Raw genomic sequence first — 21,205 nt, 5'->3', positions numbered from 1 at the left:
GTCCACTTGTTCGCTAAATGAAAATTTTCCGGACATTTTCAAAACAAACAGTAAGCAATAACTAAAAAATCAACTAACGCAAATAATTTCGAATTTTCGCTGATTTTAAGTAATATTAACGAAATACGTGTCTTTAGTTATTTGATTTTTTTATGAAAACGACAAAGTTTTTTAAAAAATAATAAGGATAAAAAAAGTTTTAGAATTAAATTCCACATTAAATGAGGTAATAATGTATTAAATCCGCCAAACGGCTAAAAAAGTCTGTTAAAATTTACGGTACCATCACCCATAATCAACCCTTTGAATTGCTTCAATTGATCTCAATTTGCTACCAATTAATACCCTTGGTACACTCATAACGTATACCAAATTTGGTATTTCTAACTTACTGTATTACGAAGATATTGAATGTTTTAAAAATTTAACACTCAACTTTGAAGGCCTATAACTCCTCAGGGATACAACTTGGTATCCCTGAGGAAAGTTGCGTTAAATCACCTTAATTTATTGTCCTCTACATGTCCCTGCTCTGTGTCGGTTCTTATGTGAATCACCCTGTATATAAACAAAAAGGAAGTGATTTCGGATACACTTTAAAGTATTAAATGTATATTTTTTTTGTTTTGTTACCCTGTCCAACGGCGTTAAATACGCGGATTTTTGTTGTTGTTTTCATTTTTTTGTGTTTGGAACCGGGACTTGCCCTAAAAATCGGCAAAGCTTTCTTATTGAGCTTGAGTCAAATAAGTGGCGCCCAACCCACTTCCTGGGAATTGTTTTTTTTTTATTTGTGACGTTTTATCAGTCCTGATTCCACATACAAAATTTTGGTTTTCAATTTTTTTTCTTTTTTAACGTCGCAATATTTACCTTTAATATTCTTTTGTTAGTCATTTTTCTTTATTGTTTTATTAACTTCAACATTTTTCATATTTTCCACATGAGATTTCGTAATTTCAGCAGTTCGACATTCTATTTCAGCTTTTTCAAGAGTCAAACCCTCACGACTTAATAACATTTCTTGCAAACCTTTATTTGATACACCTAGAACAATTCGATCTCTAATCAGAGAATCTTTCTGATCTCCAAATTCGCATGACATTGATAATTTCTTCAATTCCGTAACAAAATGATCAAATGTTTCCATCTCTTCTTGTTTTCTATTAAAAAATTTGAATCTCTCATATATTATGTTTTTTCTCGGAGTTGTATAAGCCTCAAAGGCATCCACAACCTTCCTGTATATTTTTTTCTTTCTTCATCCGATAACCGTAACGTATTAAATACTTGCACAGCATATTTCCTCTCCAATAATATTTAAAAGTATGGCAACTTTCACTTCATCTGATTTCCCGTCTTTTCCTGTTGCCATCATATAAATTTCGAAATTTTGCTTAAACTTTTTAAAATTTTGGCTAAGGTTGCCTTCGAGCACTAGGCAACATGGAATTCTAGCGTTTTCCATTTTAAAATTTATTTATAACACTTTATTCTTCTTGAACATATATCTTCTAGTATGACTGCGCCATTTTTTATATATTTGATATTTAGTATTAATATTTAGTAACACTTAAAATAAAAAACACCTAGTCAGGATAACCGTTTATTTCATAACCTATATCTAAAACTCTCTTTACATGGGTGTCTCTCATACAGGTGTCTCAGCGAGACCGGTCATTAGACGTTTCTGGGGTTCTGGCGAAAATAAAAATTTGAGAATTCAGACTTAAGTATTATCAATTACGATCTCTTCGACTAAAATATTTTCAGATTTCTTGCTCTTCCGGTTATACCGGAAGTCGCTACCTACTTTAGTTTTTTATATAGAACACCCTGTATATTTTTACATATTTGAATTATAGTTATTCGAATTTTTCTAGAAAAATCTGCTCCAGCAGACATTTGTTCAAAAATCAGAGAACACTGGTTTGTTGAGTTCAAAATTCCAAGAAAAAGGTAGAACATACAAATGCCGAAGAGGGAGTTGACGATGAAGAAAAAAATGATAAACCCAACAAGAGGTTAAGAAAAGTCAAATATGTAGAAGATGCTATTTGGAACTGGGTTACAATTCTGCCAGGATTCTGTCGCAACCAAAGTAGAATTTCTTGTCCGTAATAAGTTTGCAAGGGTCGAAAAAATCCCACGTCCAGGGGCTGGACATGATGGGAACAGTGGACAGGAAAGCAAAATATTACAATTCCGTTTTGTTTTGCATACTGTAAGGCTTCAAAGCTTTTGTGGCTACTATGACCATCTAATAATAACAAAATAATATTTTCTACAGACGCTTTTGTGTATCTTCTTTGTGTTTTGTAATATAAATTAAATAAAAACAATACTTTTCTTGGTCCTTATATTTACTGTCTAACCGGTTGCGGCTTACGCCTTCATCAGTGACATTAATAATACAACACTAGATTTTAGCAACATATTAAATCCATTCTGTTGCTGATATATAGGCTTATCACAAGTATACAAGTTAAAAATTATGAAGTATAAACACATTAAAATCCACGTTAAAAGTTAAAATTTTACAATAAAAATATAAATCAACACTACTATACTCGGATTGACGGGCACTTATTATATGAGCGTATTAATCTTTGTAAAAAAAAATGTGCTACAAATCCAGTAAAACCGTAATCGTCGAACAATTTCCAAACGAAAAATTAATAGATGCCGCCAAATACGAATACAAATCGACCCAAAATTCTACGCAACAACAATTTCGAAATGTCGACTTTTTATATAAGTCGTTATATATTCGTTTTCAACATCCACACACTGCAAAGGTTGGTCTTAAAAGAGGAAGAATCAACTCGTGCACGCGAGTTAAGGTCCTTTCAGTAAAACCAAAGTTTTTAAAAAGAAACTTTAAACTAATTTATTCAAACGACAGTGACAATGCGACGGATAAAAACTAACTTAACTTAAAACCCCTTCTCTAATGAGATGTCTGGTGGTGCGACATTCTTCCTTCATTTCCAGGAATTTAGCATAGATGATGCTATAAAACTCCTCCACCCCTAAATTTTGGATTCTCCTGAATCTCAGAATACTTTCTCTGGTTTCTATTGTATACCCTGCATTTGTTGTAGGTTAAAATAGTAACACATACGATACAGAAGAATGTCAATAGACCAAGAGTTACATTATTGATTAACATATTATTTGTTAGAGGAGATATTTTTACATAATTTTCCTGAACAAGGTTACTTATATTTTTAAAACGATATAAGGACGTTGTGCAACCCTTACATTTCCTAATATTAATTTTGGAATAAGGTTTTGCTCTAGCTTAACATTTTTAAAATAATTTTGAAGAATAATATTATCAATGTTATATTTACAATTATTAATATGATCTAATCGATACGTTCCTCTTAATCGGAGATTTCTATTATATTTTCCACAGATTTCTTTTACTTCTTTTATTTGTGGGGTTAACGATTATAAAATAATAGAGACGTTACCCTAGTCTCTATTATTTTATAATCGTTAATTTCTACTTCAAAAAACTTACAATTTGTGAGATTGCCGTGCGTTATAATTTCAAATTCGCAATTGGTTTTATCATAGCGTGGAACGCTGATTGTAACATAAATATTCATTTTGTCTCAAGTGATGACATTGGCCATCCATTAGAAACTAAACATTATCGTTAGTAGCGATGTATCTAGAGGAGGGTTCTATCTCAACTTACGCACCATTAAGTGGTGTTGGCAGCGGATTTAATTCAAAATACTGATATTCTTCATTCGTGATTAACGTATTTGTAAAATAAAGGTGTAAACATAAAACTTTTGATAGGCTTTAAGCTCAACCAAAGTTTCAATAAGATAGATGTGTTATAGGATGACTTCGAAAGGAAATTTATGTGTAGAATCTAAATCAATGTCTTTTAATTCTTTAAGGAGTTCTTCTGGTGCAATTAACAGAGAATGCAAAATATTTCTCTTAGCTAAATTTATTATTTCTATAATTTCGTATATTTTTCTGTTTAAATGTTCAAGAACTTCGGTTTGTTCGGAGAGAAGTGTATCACGGCTGATGGGCCAAAATCGATTTTCAATCTGATCCAATTTATACATTAATTGTTGAAAATTATAGTTTAACTTTTCGTTTGTCTCATTCAAGTACCTGAGAAAACGATCATTATTCGTAACCAAATTAATTTGTTTCTCTATTAACTGATTTATCAAACTATCATAGCGTTCGATGTCTGTGGCGTCCAAATTTCTAGTTACAAATTTAATTGCATTACTCAAAACCACGAACATTTTTTTTAAGGATGTATTTAATTGCAAAGGGCTATATCGACGAAGTCAACTAGAAATACTTAATTTCCGGTCACTCTTACTTGAGTTGTGACCGGGACTTCGTCCAGATAGAAAAGATGAAGCGAGTAGGAAAGTGTGAAGTTCCGTTTGATTTAGTAAATATGATAGTGTCGGCAACGCCTAATAACCCCTTCATGTTTAGGCCATATTAACTTCAAAACGATGAAAGAAATGGCAACAGAAGGGTGTCATAAATCGAATATCACATGACCACGTGTGATGGGTGTCAGTATGATAAACAGCATAAATTACCATTTGACAAAGCAGAACCGAAAAACACTAAACCGGGGTAGTTCATACATACGGACTTGTGTAGTCTCATTCCCTCCATAAGTGGATGTCTGTACTTTGTTCTATTTAAAGATGACGCTACTGGCTTTAGAAAAGTGTAGATAATTTCAAAACATTCGTACTGACAATGGCCAAGAGTACACAAAGGAACAGTTTCAAGATTTCTTAAAGAAAAAGGTAATAGACTTTGTAACATGTTCACCTTATTGTCATGAACACAATGATAAAGCGGAGAGAGAACATATAATAATAGTAGAAAGTGCTTGTTCTATGATATAAACAAAGATTTGCCGACTTATTTGTGGGCAGAAGCTGTGAATACAGCTGTGTATATTCTGAACCGTACAACAAACCAAAGAAACCCGAATGTAACACCATACAAGCCATGGATGGGAAGAACAGCTTCGTTGGATTTCGTTAGACTTAAAAGTATTTGGAAGTACCGTTTACATGTGTTAGAACAATATGTTCAAATCATAATACTAGAAATCTACAGGTAAGCTATTGCGCATCGTCAAGATGGCGGACAATGCATGCGAGACGTCACTAAGAGAGTGGCGTTTAAAAAATTAGAATAAAGGAACTTTATATTGAACTAAAACTAGAACTTTGTGAAGTGTTATAGTGCTTATTTTTACATTATATGATTAAACAGTTATGGTAATTGGTATGTTATAGTACCTAATTTATAATTATTGAAATAACTGTCTACTTTATAGAAAAAATAACCTAAAAAGTTCAACGCAAACAATAGAAAAATGCGGTGTTCTGTATTTGGTTGCTATAAAGATAATCAAAATGTGGGATTTAAAAGTGGTATTGGTAAGATTTCATACATTTCCAAAGGATTCCAAAGTAGTAACCCGTAGACATCTTTACGATATCATGCGAAATTGTCCAGAAAAAACTTTGTCAGAAAAATTAGTTTTCATGGAAAACTATTTAGTTACCGATAATAATTTTAATGAAGACGAGAAGGCAAATGTTTCTCAACAAATAAGAATTTTAAAATACAAACTTAGGACTAAATGGCAAGATGCTCATTGTTCGCGCGACAAATGTCGGGAATAATTGTAGGTGTTGGTTCGAAAGAAAAATTGGAAATTTCTTACTTGAATTGGGGTTCTAAGTTGAATTCTTCAGAGGATCGAATAAAAGGCGTCGTTTTAATAACGAATACAATAATGGCTGCTTGTTTTATTTGTAACATTTGAAATCGACAAAATTGTCATGGTTACATAAAATTTGGTTTGTTATTTGGGTTGCCTAAACATTCCACCCACCAAAAAATATTATTTTTTAACAATTAATATTTGAATAATAATAACAATACAAAATACAATGATGAATTAAAAAAGAAAACAAATAAATAAATAGCGAAAAGAAATAAAATACAAAATTCAATTGACGGGTAATACAGATAACTTTGCGACGGGGCGCATTAATCTTCCGTTAGCGGTCTTCACAACCACTACCCGTACAACGCCATCTTGCGCTGGATGTATTTCCACTACGCGTCCGATCGTCCATTGCAATGGGGGACGCTGTTCATCCTTAATGACCACCATGTCTCCCATTTTAATCATAGGAGTGATTTTGTTCCATTTCATACGTTGCTGCAAGGTATGTAGATATTCAGTCCGCCAACGGCCCCAAAAATCTTGTACCATACGCTGCAGCAAATTCCAACGGTCGAGACGGTTTATTGGACTCTTGGTAAAGTCTGGACTAGGTAATTCCACATTTAACGGTTCCAAACATAAAAAATGTGATGGTGTCAAGGGCAGCAAGTCGTTGGGATCGCTTGACAAAGGGCATAACGGTCTTGAGTTTAACACTGCTTCGATTTGAGTTATCACTGTGTACACTTCTTCGAAGGTAAGTATTTGTTCTCCAATTACTCTTAATAAATGACTCTTCACAGATTTGACCCCAGCTTCAACCAATCCGTTAAAGTGAGGTGCTCCTGGAGGGTGGAAATGCCACTGAATGCCGAAAGTCGAACCAGTAGCTTCGGCAATCTCTTTTAACTTGTTGTTCGCTCCAATAAAATTAGTTCCTTGGTCACTATACAAATTGATGCAATTCCCTCTTCTAGAGAGGAATCTTCGGAGAGCCGCGATGAAAGCATCAGTCGTAAGATCTGTAACCAACTCCAGATGAACAGCTTTAGTAGACATACAAAGAAAAATACACAGATACGATTTTACAGAACGAGATCCCCGTGATCGGTTCATGGTAGTGCGTATGGGACCTGCAAAATCGACTCCTGCTGCTGAGAATGCCTTCACTTCTGATATTCTGTACTTTGGTAGGTCGGCCATCAATGGAACTTGTGGCCGTGGATTCATCCGGAAACATCTGATGCATTTAAATAACACGCGATGGATTGCTCTTCGCGGAGACAGGATCCAATACCGTTGAGCCAATAATCCATGAAGGGTGCGTTGACCAGGATGTAAATATTCACGATGAATTGTTTCGATTATTAATTCACTTAGTCTTGAATCACACGGCAGTAATAAAGGATGTTTATGTTCGTATGGTATATCCGAATGTCTTAATCGTCCACCCACCCTGAGCAACCCGTCACGATCGATGAAGGGTGTGAGTTTACGAAAGGGTTTTGTTACCAACTGGTTTTTGATAAGAGCATTGAAGACACACGAAAAATGTTGATTTTGAACATGTTTTATGAGAACATGAAGTGAATCTTGCAGTTCAAATTGTGAAAATGATGAGAATAAATTAACGTTGCGGTTTTTCTTAGAAAGTAGAATAAACCGTCTTATGTACGAAATAATTCTTTGGATTTTTGATAAGGAAGAAAATTTAGTAAGTAAGTGATCCAGAAAATGTGTTTGATTTTCCCCACAATTTACTAAAATAGGTTTGCTCTCTTTAGCAATTGCTTCATTATTTTCATATTTGAAAATGGGGTTAACTGGCCACTGATCGGAATCTTCTTTCAACCATGATGGACCATTCCACCAAAGATTAAAAGATGACAATTGACTTGGACATAAACCACGGAAACCACAATCGGCTGGATTATCATGAGAAGGCACATAACGCCACGATGAGGGAGGTAATGCGTTTTGTATATGAGAGACTCTGTTGGCTACGAAGATTTTCCATCTACACGGAGCTGAATGAAGCCAGTGAAGTACCACTTGTGAATCGGTCCACGCAACGACTAAATCGACAGGTAAATTCGACAGTGTGTTGGTGATTGATGAAAATAAATCGGCCAACAAGGTGGCTCCACAAAGTTCCAGTCGAGGGACTGAAATCGTCTTTAAAGGGGCCACACGTGATTTGGCGCAAACGAACGAAGTCGTTATGAGATTGGATGTGGAACATCTAAGGTATGCGACAGCGCAGTAACCCGTTTGCGATGCATCACAGAAAAGATGAAGTTGGATGTGTTCGGGTTGATCAGGAATGATCAAACGAGGTAAATGAATATCGGATAATAAACTAAGATTATGTTTAAAGGTTTTCCATTCGGAATGGATGCTTGACGGGGGCGATTCATCCCAATCGAGATGAAGGGACCATAATTGTTGAATGAAATGCTTGGCTTTAAATGTGCATGGTGTTAGAAATCCGAGCGGATCAAAAATCCTAGCAATGTCTGATAAGATGGTTCTCTTATTGCAAGGTGATTCATGGGATGTATATGAAAAGGAAAACTGATCGGAGCAAGGATCCCACTGAAGACCGAGGACCTTAACGGAACATGTTTCATCATAGTCCATGGAGATGGGTCGTTGTAAATCGGATTCGGAAACCGCAGTTAGAACATCAAGGTTGTTACTGGCCCATTTTCTTAATTTAAACCCGCCTTTGTTGAGAAGGTTTATTAATTCTTGTTGTAGCGTAAGTGTCTCATTAATAGTGGAAGCTCCAGTGACAATGTCATCAACGTAAACGTTGTGTTTCAGTACATGGGAAGCTTTAGGATAGTCATTTGAGTACACATTAGCCAATTCAAGAATTGTTCTGAGAGCTAAGAACGGTGCTGAAGAAACGCCATAAGTAACCGTGTTTAATTGATATGACTGTACCGGTTCTTCAGGGGAAAAACGCCATAAAATGTTTTGAAATGTTCGATCTGAAGGGGAGATTAAAATCTGCCGGTACATCTGCTGAATATCACAAGTGAATGCGTATTTAAAAAATCGGAAATTGATTAAAATATTAACGATACTCTGTTGCAATTTTGGACCAATCAACAGAACATCATTTAACGATTTGCCATTAGATGATAACGCAGAGGCATCAAAGACTACTCTAAATTTTGACAATTGATTATCATCACGAATTATGCAATGATGAGGAATATAATATTTAATAGACGTAATATCTGGAGAAGGAATGAGGGACATATGATTAGTCTCAAGATAATCTCTCATGAAATCAACGTATTTTTTATGTAACGACACATTTTTCAGTAGGCGATTTTCCAATAAAGTAAATCTTTTTAAGGCGATGTTGTATGAATTTCCCAGAACAGATTCATCCTTCTTGAAGGGTAAAGATACGATGAATCTTCCGGATACGTCTCGTCGATAAGTATTCTTGTAGTGATCTTCACATTGTTCTTCTTCTAAAGACATTGTTTTATTTTCAGAAATTGATTCCAATTCCCAAAAACGTTGAATTACTGAATCAATAGAATCATCAGTCGTAGAAACGCAAGTTGATAATGAAGTCGATGTCGATAATTGAGATTTTCCCATTAATATCCATCCAAAGACGGAATGTAAAGCAATAGGATCGTTCTGACCACCGCAGACACGACCACCAGTAAAAATTTGAGGAACTAATTCTGCTCCCAATAGTAGATCAACATCTTTGACTGAGGTATTATGTTCAGGATGAAAATCCAAACATTTAAGATGATCGTAAGAATTAATGATACGTGATAATGAAGGTTGAGCAGAACAAATAGACGGAGTAACAATGGCTTTCAGATCACAAGAGAAATTTTGGGATTGACAAGATTGAATCTTGCAATTAACGATGCCCTTATTACAAATTGATGTCATAGAGTTCAATCCATGAATCTCCAATGAATGACTTTTACGTGGCAACCGAAGTCTTTGCGATAGTTTGGTGGTAATAAAATTAGACATGCTCCCAGAGTCTAATAAAGCTCTTGCCAAATGAAGTCGACCAAAATGATCACGAATCTGTACGAACGCGATAGGTAAAATGACCTGATGATTAGCGCCTTCTATGGATACGTTGCCATTATTACATGCAGTCGTCCCTACATGCATAGTTGGTTGCTTCTTAGTTTCAAAATGTAGCAATGTGTGATGACGTTGATCGCAGGAATGACAGCGATAATTGGATGTACAAGAACTTGTATTGTGATTTTTGTTTAAGCAGTTGCGACAGAGATTGTGATCTCTTGCTATGGATAATCTTTCTGAAGCTGATTTTGCAAGAAACTTAGAACAACGATATATTGAATGTGATTCTGGGCATAATATGCATTTAAAAGATAGTTTTACATCTTCAGTTTTGAGGTTAACCGATGTTTTGCCACGATAATTTTGAAAAGGTTTGTTTTTGTTCATGGAAAGTTTATCAGATGTGAGTAACACTGAATCGAAAGCCTTTGCTTGGTTTTCTAGGAAATTAATTAATTGAAGGTATGTTGGAATTTCAAAGGTGGTATGTTCGGATTCAAACTTGGTTTTTGTAGAAATGTTTAACTTCTGAAGAAGAATATTAAACAAAAGAAAGTCCCATTGATCAACGGGAAAATTAAGCATCCGAAAACCGTCTATATTTTCTTTGAAGGTATCTATTAAAAACCTAAAAGATTTCGATGACTCTTCTTGTATTGGTTTCAGAGCAACGATCTCGTTAAAATATAAAGTAGCAAGATGACGTTTATTCTGGTACCTCCCCTTTAACGAGTTATAGGCAATTATATAGTTGTCATTGGTCACAGGAAGACCTTTTATTAAATTTAACGCTTCTCCGGACAGTGAAGTGAGAAGATATTGATATTTGGCTACGGCTGATAATGAATCATTGTCATTAATCATTGTATTAAATAAATCGAAAAAGGTCGGCCAATTTTTGTAATTGCCGTCAAAAACAGGAATTATGATTTTGTTTAGTTTTGGACATGATTGCGGAATAGGAATAGGTGCAGGTGACGATTTATTTTTTATAAGGATCGATTTGATGGTAAAATAAGCTTTATCAACTTCTTTCCTTACCTCATCATGTTGTGGGAAGTCACCATCTGAGATAAAACCCATGATCTGGTTGTGAATGTCTTGAAATTGATCATAAACAATATCAACGCGGTCTGCCCGTGCAGAAAAGATACATTTATCTTCTTCCGAGATCAAGTTTTGGCCGTAGGTAAGAGTTTCATTTAATCTATTAAGCAAACTAGTCCTTTTTAAAACGGCCTTTTGTAATTTATCAGTTGTCGTTGTCATGGTGAATAAATAAATTCAAAATAAACGAAATTAAATATAAATTAAGGGAAAAGGAATCTCGGAAACAGCGTCGTGCGTCCGGATCACCCCAAGGTACCGGGAATTAAAGCGCGGCAACGAAGGGCCCAACAACGCACGCTGGCGAAGATGTTTCCGATAACCGGGGAAAAGAGAAAATACCGACAATCCGGTAATACCGACAATCCGGCTCGAAGGACCAAATGTTCGCGCGACAAATGTCGGGAATAATTGTAGGTGTTGGTTCGAAAGAAAAATTGGAAATTTCTTACTTGAATTGGGGTTCTAAGTTGAATTCTTCAGAGGATCGAATAAAAGGCGTCGTTTTAATAACGAATACAATAATGGCTGCTTGTTTTATTTGTAACATTTGAAATCGACAAAATTGTCATGGTTACATAAAATTTGGTTTGTTATTTGGGTTGCCTAAACACTCATAAAAAACATGAAGTATTTTTAAAGCAAAATGCTTTGAGAAATCAAGCGAACGAACCAAGAGAAGAAAAACAACAGAATTGCGAAGTTCATCGGTAGTTGAACAAATATATGCAGCGCAAATGAAATTACGTGAATGTGGAAACGTATCTACTTCTCGAGTAGTAAAAGACATAGACGTATAGTTTTCCCAAGATGAGGACAAATATATTAAACAGCATTTTCCGCTGCCAGTACTGCCGAGGCCGCTAGACAAATGTCACCGCAAGACGCTTTGGCGATGTTTGTAGAAGCCGATTTGTCCAGAAGACAATATGAAGTGGTTAGGACTAGCGACAAGAAATTATACCTATGCTACAGTGTTTTGCAACGAGCAAAGAAAGAGTGCTATCCATCTAAGGATGCCATAACAGTCAGCACAGTCATAACAGAAACTAGTGCTGAAATAAAATTACAAAGCTTATTAGATCACACTTCTTCGCGATTATGTGAATACTTAAAAGAAGTTTTATTAATGTTGAGCCATGACGAAATAAAAAACTTAGAACTAATATATAAATGAGGATCTGACGGCTCACGTCAATCACAATATAAACAAAATGTTATAGAAATCTGCAATTTTATTTAGGGTTCTACCTTGCCTACACGTAAAAACCTAATAAGAAGAGGTTAGAACCGTTAGATTAAGAAAGTGTAAGAATCATGTCGTTGTTGTACGGTTTCGTATGGTTTCGTAATAAAGGTGTTAAATATTAATAGTTGAATTCTTAAAAAAACCAGTAAATCATTTTAACAAACATATTTTGGTCCTTCGAACCGCATACTTTCAAGAATAAACAATAATCAAGCAAGAAGTCGGCTACGTTACAAGAAGAACGTGGTGCATCAGACGAGATTGGGCGACATTACGCAACATTGTGGTAGATTACCGATGTTGTACGTTATACACAAGACGAGAGAAAAACGGTAAGTTCCTTTCATTGATTCCTTTTTGATCGTTCCTAGTCTCACTCGCATAAAATAAAAAATAATAAACAATTAAGTAAAATGGATTTAGTACAATTAAAACGTAAAAGAGGCAACGTTAAAAGCTCTCTTACTAAATTTGCTACGTTTGTTGGCACCTATCAACGAGGAGATTCAAAAGCAGAGACGGAATTAAGGGTACGATTAGAGAAAGCAGATAATCTTTTAGATAGATATGAAGAAATTCAAGATTTAATAGAGGAAATGGATGAAACAGAGTTACGAAACGCTACGGAATCAAGAAAAGAGTTTGAAGATACCTTTTATGGGGTTATCTCAAGAGCACGTAACTTTTTACAAGGTAATTCTTGTCAAAGCAATTCAGTTCAGGGCTGTTCGAGTCATACTGAGTCGATACATATGAAGAACATTCATCTACTGGCTTTAACTCTTCCAAAATTCAGTGGAGAATATACAGATTGGTTACCTTTCAAAGATGCTTTCTTGTCTGCGGTTCATAATAATGATAAATTAACATCATCAGAAAAGTTTCGATACCTACGAAGTAGTTTACAAAACGAACCATTAAATCTTTTGGCAGCATTGGAAACATCTAATGAAAACTATTCTTTAGCGTGGAATATGTTGAAGGATAGATATGAAAACGAAAGGCTAATTATTCATAATCACCTTAAGGCTTTGTTCGATCTACCAAATAAATGTTGGAAAAGAAAATCACTGTAATTTGAGATAGACCGTTGATAAGTTTAATGCACACGTCATGGCATTGAAGGTATTGGGAGAACCAATAAATACATGGGATACTATTTTAATCCATTGTGATAATTTTAACATTCTCTTAGTTCACCGAGAGAACATAACCTAGAAATTGTGACAGAGAGATTTTTTGTTGGTGAAAATCTTATCTTAAACCGTTTTGTTTGCTTCCAAAAGTATCAATTATTATAGTTCAGCTCCTAAAGCACATTTTTCATCCATCTTTTGAGATTTTAACGTTATTTTGAGGAAGAAATCCTTGATTTAAATTTGAATTTTTCTAACTTTACTCATTGTTGAAATTTGGCGTGTACTCCAATGTATGTCTGAAAACAAGAAAAGACAACGTTGAATACGAAGTTTTATTACGTTTCATAAAGGAATAAGGGAGAAATCAACGAAAAAAGAATTTAATTTTGAAGGTTAATTCCGAGAAAAATCAAGAGATGACGCTAGTTTCGAAGCAAGAATTTTGAAAAGGGCGCGAAGCTAAGAGCCAATCAGAAACGAGGAAAAAACAGTTGGAGTGCCGGGGTATATAAGGAGATCGTGAACAGGGAGCAGAAGAGCATGCTGTGTTAATTCCGTATAAGCATGCGTCAATAATAAATTTAGTTGTGACCCGTGATACCTTTGGCGCTGATAGCATAGAACACAAGAACAGCTTCTTTACCGATTGAATTAATGTTCAAATTTTTGATTTTTAGTTGTCTAAGAAATAATCTAAAAACTGTTTATAGCAGGCTTGTTAACGAATAGTGACAAGTGAGTGACAAGAAGATTGAAAAGGAAAGTATTGTTAAGGGGCTTCGACCGCCACGACAAACGTATTTCCAACAATACGCGTTAACGGTTTGAAATATCAAAAAAAGTTTCAAACAAAAGTTGTTTAAAAATGGAAAATCTATGCTTCTTCTGCGAGATATTTGATTAATTATTGTTAATTACCGAGATTATTAAGAAGCATTTCTAAAAGGGCTCAGAAGAGGCGTAGATATTTATTAAACGAACACTTTTTCTAAATAAAATTTTTTGATATTTCATAAAATAAAGGAGGAAAATGAGAAATTCCCACGCCGAAATATTGTAATAATTTCCTAATTTTTGTATTAGCCCCGCCCTCAAAGGATTGGTGGTGTGGCGTACCAGTTTTTGCGAGATCGTGCGTACCCTATCTACCATTAAATCTTTTACGACTTCGTAGAAATACAAATTCATTCTTTAGGAATTAACCGTAAAAGCACAAAATAATATGAAACGAAATATAACTTACCATTTTTTAAAGTAGGTATATCGATCCGAATTCTTACGTTTCGTTTTAATAATTTAATTAAGATATGAACGTTAAATAAAAGTAACAAAAATTTGATGTAAATTCAATTATAGAACTAAAAATTAAAAAAATCCAGAATATAAATTAAATATATTATAATAAATAGTACTCCTACACAGTGTGCACAAATGCAATAATTGTTGAGTTAGATTTTTATTATTGATTAAAATTAATGAAATTTATTTGCATTATTTTTTAACATGAATTATTTTGATACAATGTATACGTTTTCATGTACTTTCATGTTCTTCCTGAAGGCATCTGAAGTATGTTACAACATTTTAACATTAGACTTTTCGGTTTTGAATCAACTGAAGATTATGTATTTAGGAATCTCAATAATTGAATATGTTTATAAATTTTGTAAAACAAAAATAAATATAATCCTCAACGAAATCTTTTACTGTTCTAAATATTTAAGAAATACTTAAATTTATTTCATTTCTTTACCTAAAATATAACTTTGGAATTTTTGTACTAGAGAGACGCAGGTACTGAAATCAGTCCCTTTTTACACACTAACTAAAATGTATTTATTTTATTTCTTTACGTAAGAATATAACTGTTTAATTTTGGTACTAGAGAGACGCAGGTATTGAAACCAACTCGTTTTTACATCCCATAACAAAAAAGGGTTTATTTTACTACTTTGTTTTTCTAAAAGTCAAGAAGTTTTTGAAACATTCCTTCCTCGAGTTGTCTTGGGTGAACAAGGTACACAGAGATTTTCGTTATATTGGTTAAAGTAAAGTTTTTTGAAATTTAGTGTTAATTATTGTTAATTTAGTGTTTACGTGTGTATAGTTATTAGTTATTTAAGTTTGAGATAGTGACTTTTTAAGAGTTATGGGGAAAACAAGAAAACCACCTTCAAAGGTGTTGTCAAAAAAACGAAATTTTTTGAGAAATAAAGCAGGGCACAAGTAAGTACGAATTTTTAACTTCACTTTAAATATTACCCAATTTGACACAATTTAAAAATATTAGTTATCAGATAAAACATGCACTTTTAAACTATTCAAGAATTATTGTGACATTTATTCGTACATGCAGAAAAAATGTTTCCCATAATATAACCACAGACCGTTCGTTAGATGAGATTTCTGTTGATTTAGGGTATGTATATATTACCAAAGTTTTAATGAATTATTCACAAAGTCAGTTTTATTTTGTAAAAGATTAGAATAAAGTTAACATCTATACAACACAATATACTAAAATATAGTATCATAAAAATATAGTTGATTATTTGAAGTAGGAAATTTAAAATTGAGTAAATTTTTTAACAGTCTTAACATCCTGGAAAGACAGTCGACAGATAATATCGAAACAATTGAAAACCCGCAAGAGTGTATCAGCGGACGCAGAATTTTCGATGTAAAATATCTTTTTCATCAAATTTTAAACAATACTGTGCATACCCCTTTTTAATTGTTCAATAATTAACATGGAGTTAGTAAAGGAGAAAAGGTCTGGACTAATAAGTGTTTTTACATTAAAATGTAAGAACTGTGGTATCGAACAAGAAATATGTAACGATCCAATATCTGACAATACCATTATGGACATAAATAGCGCTACTGTTTTGGCTACAATTTCTACTGGCGCTGATTATTCTACATTAGAAGAAACACACTCTGTTATGTCCATTCCGCCAATGTCTAATCGCCGATATAACGAAGAACATAAGAAACTTTCCTCTGTTGTAACTAAAACAGCCTGGGCAACAATGATTGAAGCTGGAAAAGAAGAAGCTTCTTTAGCAACACAAGTTGGTGATGTTGACGACGACGGTATACCGTTTATAACAGTAATTGCCGATGGTGGATGGTGCAAAAGGTCCTATAAAACCAATTACAATGCTTTATCAGGAGTGGTAAATATATATTATACAGCGTAATTTAAAGTAGCAAAATTGAAATCAATAGCAAAGTTATATATTTCCGGTTTTGATCGATGTTTTTCGATTCCAATTTGCTGTTAAAAATATGGAAACAGCTTTTTATTGCCGTTAATATTTATTTTAGAAAATTATGTTTAATACAAAAGTTTATTGTGTAATTTTTATTTACATATGAGTATACTTCAATTTTATTTTTGTTCAATTTTTTTTGAGTTACGTCCGTCAGCGTAATATTTTTTTAATGGCTTCGATTAAACAAAAATTGTGAGAATTGAGAATACGAAGTACTCTCAAATGTAGATAAAAATTACTCAATAAACTTTTGTATTGATCATAGTTTCCTAAAATGAATACTAACGAAAGCAAAAATTAGGTAGGGAAAATTTAGATTTCAATTTTTCTATCTTATTTGGATTCACGTCGATATGTATCGCTTACAAAGTAAACGTAATTTAATTAATTGAACAGGGTTGCATTATCGGTGCCTCAACAGGGAAACTGTTATATTTAGGAATCCGAAATAAGTACTGTTCGGTATGTGCAAGGGCGGAGAGTAGGAGGCAAAATGTGGGGCAACATACATGTTTTAAAAACTGGATCGGTACGTCAACAAGTATGGAAGCCGATATTATTGTGGAAGGTTTTAAAAAAAGTGTGGAGATGCATGGCGTAAGGTTTAACCGTTTGGTGGGTGATGGTGACAAAAATTGGTGAAAGCCAGGTCATATGGAAACCGGACAGTTCATAAAATTGAATGCAGAAACCATTTGCTCAGAAATTATTGCAATAAAATTCGTGAAATAAGTAAAAGGCCACGAAGCAATAGTACCAATAAGCCAGTACCAATTGCAATTCGTCAATCTTTGAAAGCGAATATTCTGCAGTTACGAATTGCAATTATAAAAGCAATGAGACATCGAGCATTGGATTCTAGTGTGGACTTGACAGAAAAAGTAACATTATTAAAAAAGGACATATTAAATAGTCCACATCACATTTTTGGTGACCACGAAAAATGTGAGGCATATTATTGCACAGGTCCAAAACCAAGAGAAAAAAATTTCTCTTGGTCAAAAAAAAGTCATGTTTATATAGATTAGAACATTTTGCCTACAGCCTCACCCTCAACATGACGAATAATTCTGCCGAATCATACAATTCAGTTGTATGTAAATTTATTGGTGGCAAAAGAATTAATTTTGGTTTGAGAAATTCGTATGAAATGAGGTGTGAAGCTGCTGGCATATCATACAGTAGTACCGGAAATTATTACGAGCTCTTACACAATGCCTTCAATAAAACAACTTCCACTGTTACCAAAAAATATATTTCGGAGAGGAAGAAAATATTAAACAAACATCGTGATACACCGCGGAAGAAAAAGCGCCTGCCTCCTGCCTTTGCAGACGAAGATTATGGGGAAGAAGAACCTACGAATCCTACAATTACAGATATGCCAGAAGAAAAATTTTCTGATGAATGTATAAAATTTATAAATTGTTTAAAAAAAACTGCCGACGAAATTTCTGTGGTGGAAATATCCACCAGAGGGCAAAGTTCAAATCCCTTGTGGCTAGAGGAACGTCGTAAACGGTTGACAGCGCCAAATTTCGGAAAAATTGTTAAAATGCGCCGGAGTACATCATGTGTAAACACCGTAAAAGCTCTTTTGTACAGCACAACCATTGAATCAAAACCAATTCATTATGGAAGAGAAAGTGAGGCCATCGCAAAAGCGGAGTTTTGCAGTACAACTGGATTGGTTGTTGAAGATTGTGGTTTGTTTATAGGTAACGTTCTGACAACTTACAATAATATAGTTATATGTAATATTTTGTTTAGGTAAGGACGAAGAGTATTTTTTGGCTGCTAGTCCTGACGGTCTTGTGGGCAACGATGCCATAATTGAAATAAAGTGTCCTTATTCTGCAAGGGATATGACAGTGGAGGAGGCTATAGAACAAAAAGTAATAGTAGCAACTTATAAAACATTAAAATGTAATTTAATAAGGCCATATTTTGTATACCTTAGAAAATCGATTATGCCTCTCTCACTGAAAGAGGTGAAATAATTCTAAAGGAAAATCATAATTATACGGACGTATGCTACTTCATAATATGGACGAAGAAAAATTTCGCCTTTCAAAAGGTACTTAGTGTTATATTACGAAAATGTTATCTGTAAATGATCAATTTGCGTTTTGTAGATCCAAAAACAATCAACATTTTGGGAAAACATGCAAAAAAATTTAAAAACTTTTTATTTCAAATGTGTATTACCTGAATTAGTGGATCCTAGGTTTTCCATGCCTCCACCTCATAATACAATTCGGAATCCCGATCGAGGAGATTTACTTTAAAAGTGAAGAAAGAATAATTTGTCGTAATTAATTAACAAGAAGTAGAATAAAAGTCCTATTTAATATAAAATCTTATTTATACAAATATGTATAAATAAGATAGTTGAAAGAAAGGTCGTATCTTTTATTTATAGAAATATATGATGTATATTTTTCAAAATTTAGAAGCCACTCTGTAGCCTATGTTCTCTTTTTCAGACTTTTTATTGATAAACCTGCAATTATTGCTGCGCTAACTCCATGAACACATGATATATTTGAGTCCTAGATCAAAAAGTGGACTACTTATTAAGTAGACAAATAAAATTATCAAAAATTTTGTTCCTAGACCCAATGTGAATACAATAAAATTGTACATACTTATATTACAATACATTGTTTCTTTTCTACTTCGATATTTATTAAGATATTTATTATCTTTTCAAAACATATCATTTGTATTTCACTGTTCGGTTTTCTGGTTCACACTTATTCAGCAAACCGACTCTCTATCAAACAGTTCCAATACGAAAATATTGTTTTAAATCAAGTGACGTTTATATACATAAATTAAGTTCAAATAAAATTATTAATGTAATGTTATTAATACATTATTACTAGCTATTATACTATCTATATCTCCCGATTATTATCATTTTGTTATTTAAAAGAAATGGTAAAGCGAAACTCACTCTTTTTTTTGCTGAAATTAAATATATGTATTAGCTTTTAATTTGTTTTGTTTATTTATATTTAAAACTCTAATTGATATAGAAACAAATGGTATGCTTTTAAGTAAATTTTACTTGCGGGAATAAAAATACTTTTTAATAACATTTTAAGTCCCTTCCAAACACTAATGACGTTATATCTCCATATCGCGTTAGCCAATAGAAATATAGAATGCAATCGACACGTAGTTTTAGATACAGCCTACTCGACCGTCCTTCGAGCTTCCTCCCCTCACACGGCGATGCCCCTCAGAAACTTTAAGACCGTGATCGAAGCCCCTTAATGTTAAGATTGATTAATGAAGTGAGTAACTAAAAGAACAATTAAGGTTGATGTTTTTTAACTTATTATTAGTGATAGTTTTATTTTGTATAATTATAAATTAAATTAATTTATAAAATAATTTTGTAATTTAATTGTAGTTTTTTATTACATACTTTTTTTACTTCATTTTATATGTTTTTTTATTTTGTTGTTTTACTTGTATGTAATTTATTTTATCAAATTTTGTTTTATTATTAACATTATAATACCTGTTACACTATATAATTGTTTTTTGATAACTGTGTATGTTGAAATTTTGCAGAAGCAAATTCGCTATAAGCGAAAATTGTTTCTGTTTAATTTTATCGTGCAGTTTTTAAAAATCAAGGAAATCAAATTTGAAAGATTTTTAAAAATTCCCGCGCATGTTCACTAGCGCCATTGGTATCGCGGGTCACAACTAAAAACAGCGTTAAATCTAAAGGTGGAGAACACGCCATCTATATAAGTATATACAATTATTTAATCTATGCAGAAGAGTCGTCGTCTGACCAGCGTCGAATCCACGTCGTCAGATAGAAGAAATTTTGAATCTCAAGAGATAACCTCAAAGATTTAAGATAATTTTTTAAAGTCAAATCAACTTACGATATTAAAATAAAAAGAGAATCATCCTACAACCTATTCCGAGAACTACTGATACTTCTTCGAGATCATCCAAGACCCTATTTCCGAAGAACAAGCAGTTCAATTTCCCGTAAGAAGAATCCTGTAGACAATCCAGAAAATTAGTTAGTGCCCCGAACACAAGAGACAATCCATAATCCAGATACCACATTGAACTCCAATCCTTTCTTTTTCGTAGTGAGTGGGATGATAATTTTATTTTCTTATTTAACATAACCTACAAAAAGAAAAATCAAAGAATCCAACTCAAAGAACAACTCACAAGAGTTTCCTATAATTTTGATCAATACTTACTTGTGGGTAAAGAATTATTAGTTTTCTTGAATAACATTCATTTATTTAATTCTATTTTTCTTCAACGAGTTTGATGACAACTTAAGACGTCGGCCATTTGTTATTTTCAAAGAACAGTTCTAACGAGTTTTATCCTACTCTCTCTCTCAAATAATAAACGGGTTCTCTCTAATATCGATATTTCAGTCGATAACCGCAGTTATCTATTTTATTTAAAAGTTATCTCTCGCAAATAAGCATTGTTATTAAAGTAAATTTAGGAAAACATTTTTTTTTTGTTACTCATATAACGAGTTAATTTGATTTTGTGTTTAATTAAATGAATTTTTGTCGAACCTGATTAGTTT

The 21,205-nt window shown here is 33.3% G+C and overlaps 3 protein-coding genes across 3 annotated transcripts in view; 2 read left to right on the top strand and 1 right to left on the bottom strand.

Moving 5' to 3' along the window:
* LOC111414325 (uncharacterized) overlaps positions 1-19,568 on the top strand; it is a 190,907-nt gene extending 171,339 nt beyond the window's left edge. Inside the window, exons 2-6 of the mRNA XM_071200568.1 lie at positions 13,876-16,515; positions 17,011-18,332; positions 18,385-18,509; positions 18,575-18,691; positions 18,750-19,568. Of these exons, the coding sequence (XP_071056669.1) occupies positions 17,672-18,332; positions 18,385-18,509; positions 18,575-18,691; positions 18,750-18,902 (1,056 nt within the window). The 5' untranslated portion in view covers positions 13,876-16,515; positions 17,011-17,671 and the 3' untranslated portion in view covers positions 18,903-19,568. The remainder of the gene's footprint in view (positions 1-13,875; positions 16,516-17,010; positions 18,333-18,384; positions 18,510-18,574; positions 18,692-18,749) is intronic.
* Positions 6,038-11,110, bottom strand: LOC139432029 (uncharacterized). The gene has a single exon (XM_071200359.1). The coding sequence runs from the start codon at positions 11,108-11,110 to the stop codon at positions 6,038-6,040; it is 5,073 nt and encodes a 1,690-aa protein (XP_071056460.1).
* On the top strand, positions 12,611-13,273 carry LOC139432028 (uncharacterized). Its single transcript, XM_071200358.1, has one exon. It carries the CDS (start codon positions 12,611-12,613, stop codon positions 13,271-13,273), a length of 663 nt encoding a protein of 220 aa, XP_071056459.1.
* Positions 19,569-21,205: the final 1,637 nt, after the last annotated feature.

This window comes from Onthophagus taurus, chromosome 11 (genome assembly GCF_036711975.1).
Source record: "Onthophagus taurus isolate NC chromosome 11, IU_Otau_3.0, whole genome shotgun sequence".
NCBI lineage: Eukaryota > Metazoa > Arthropoda > Insecta > Coleoptera > Scarabaeidae > Onthophagus > Onthophagus taurus.
The sequence above is the reverse complement of the archived record's forward strand: the minus strand, read 5'-3'. Positions and strand labels throughout refer to the sequence as shown.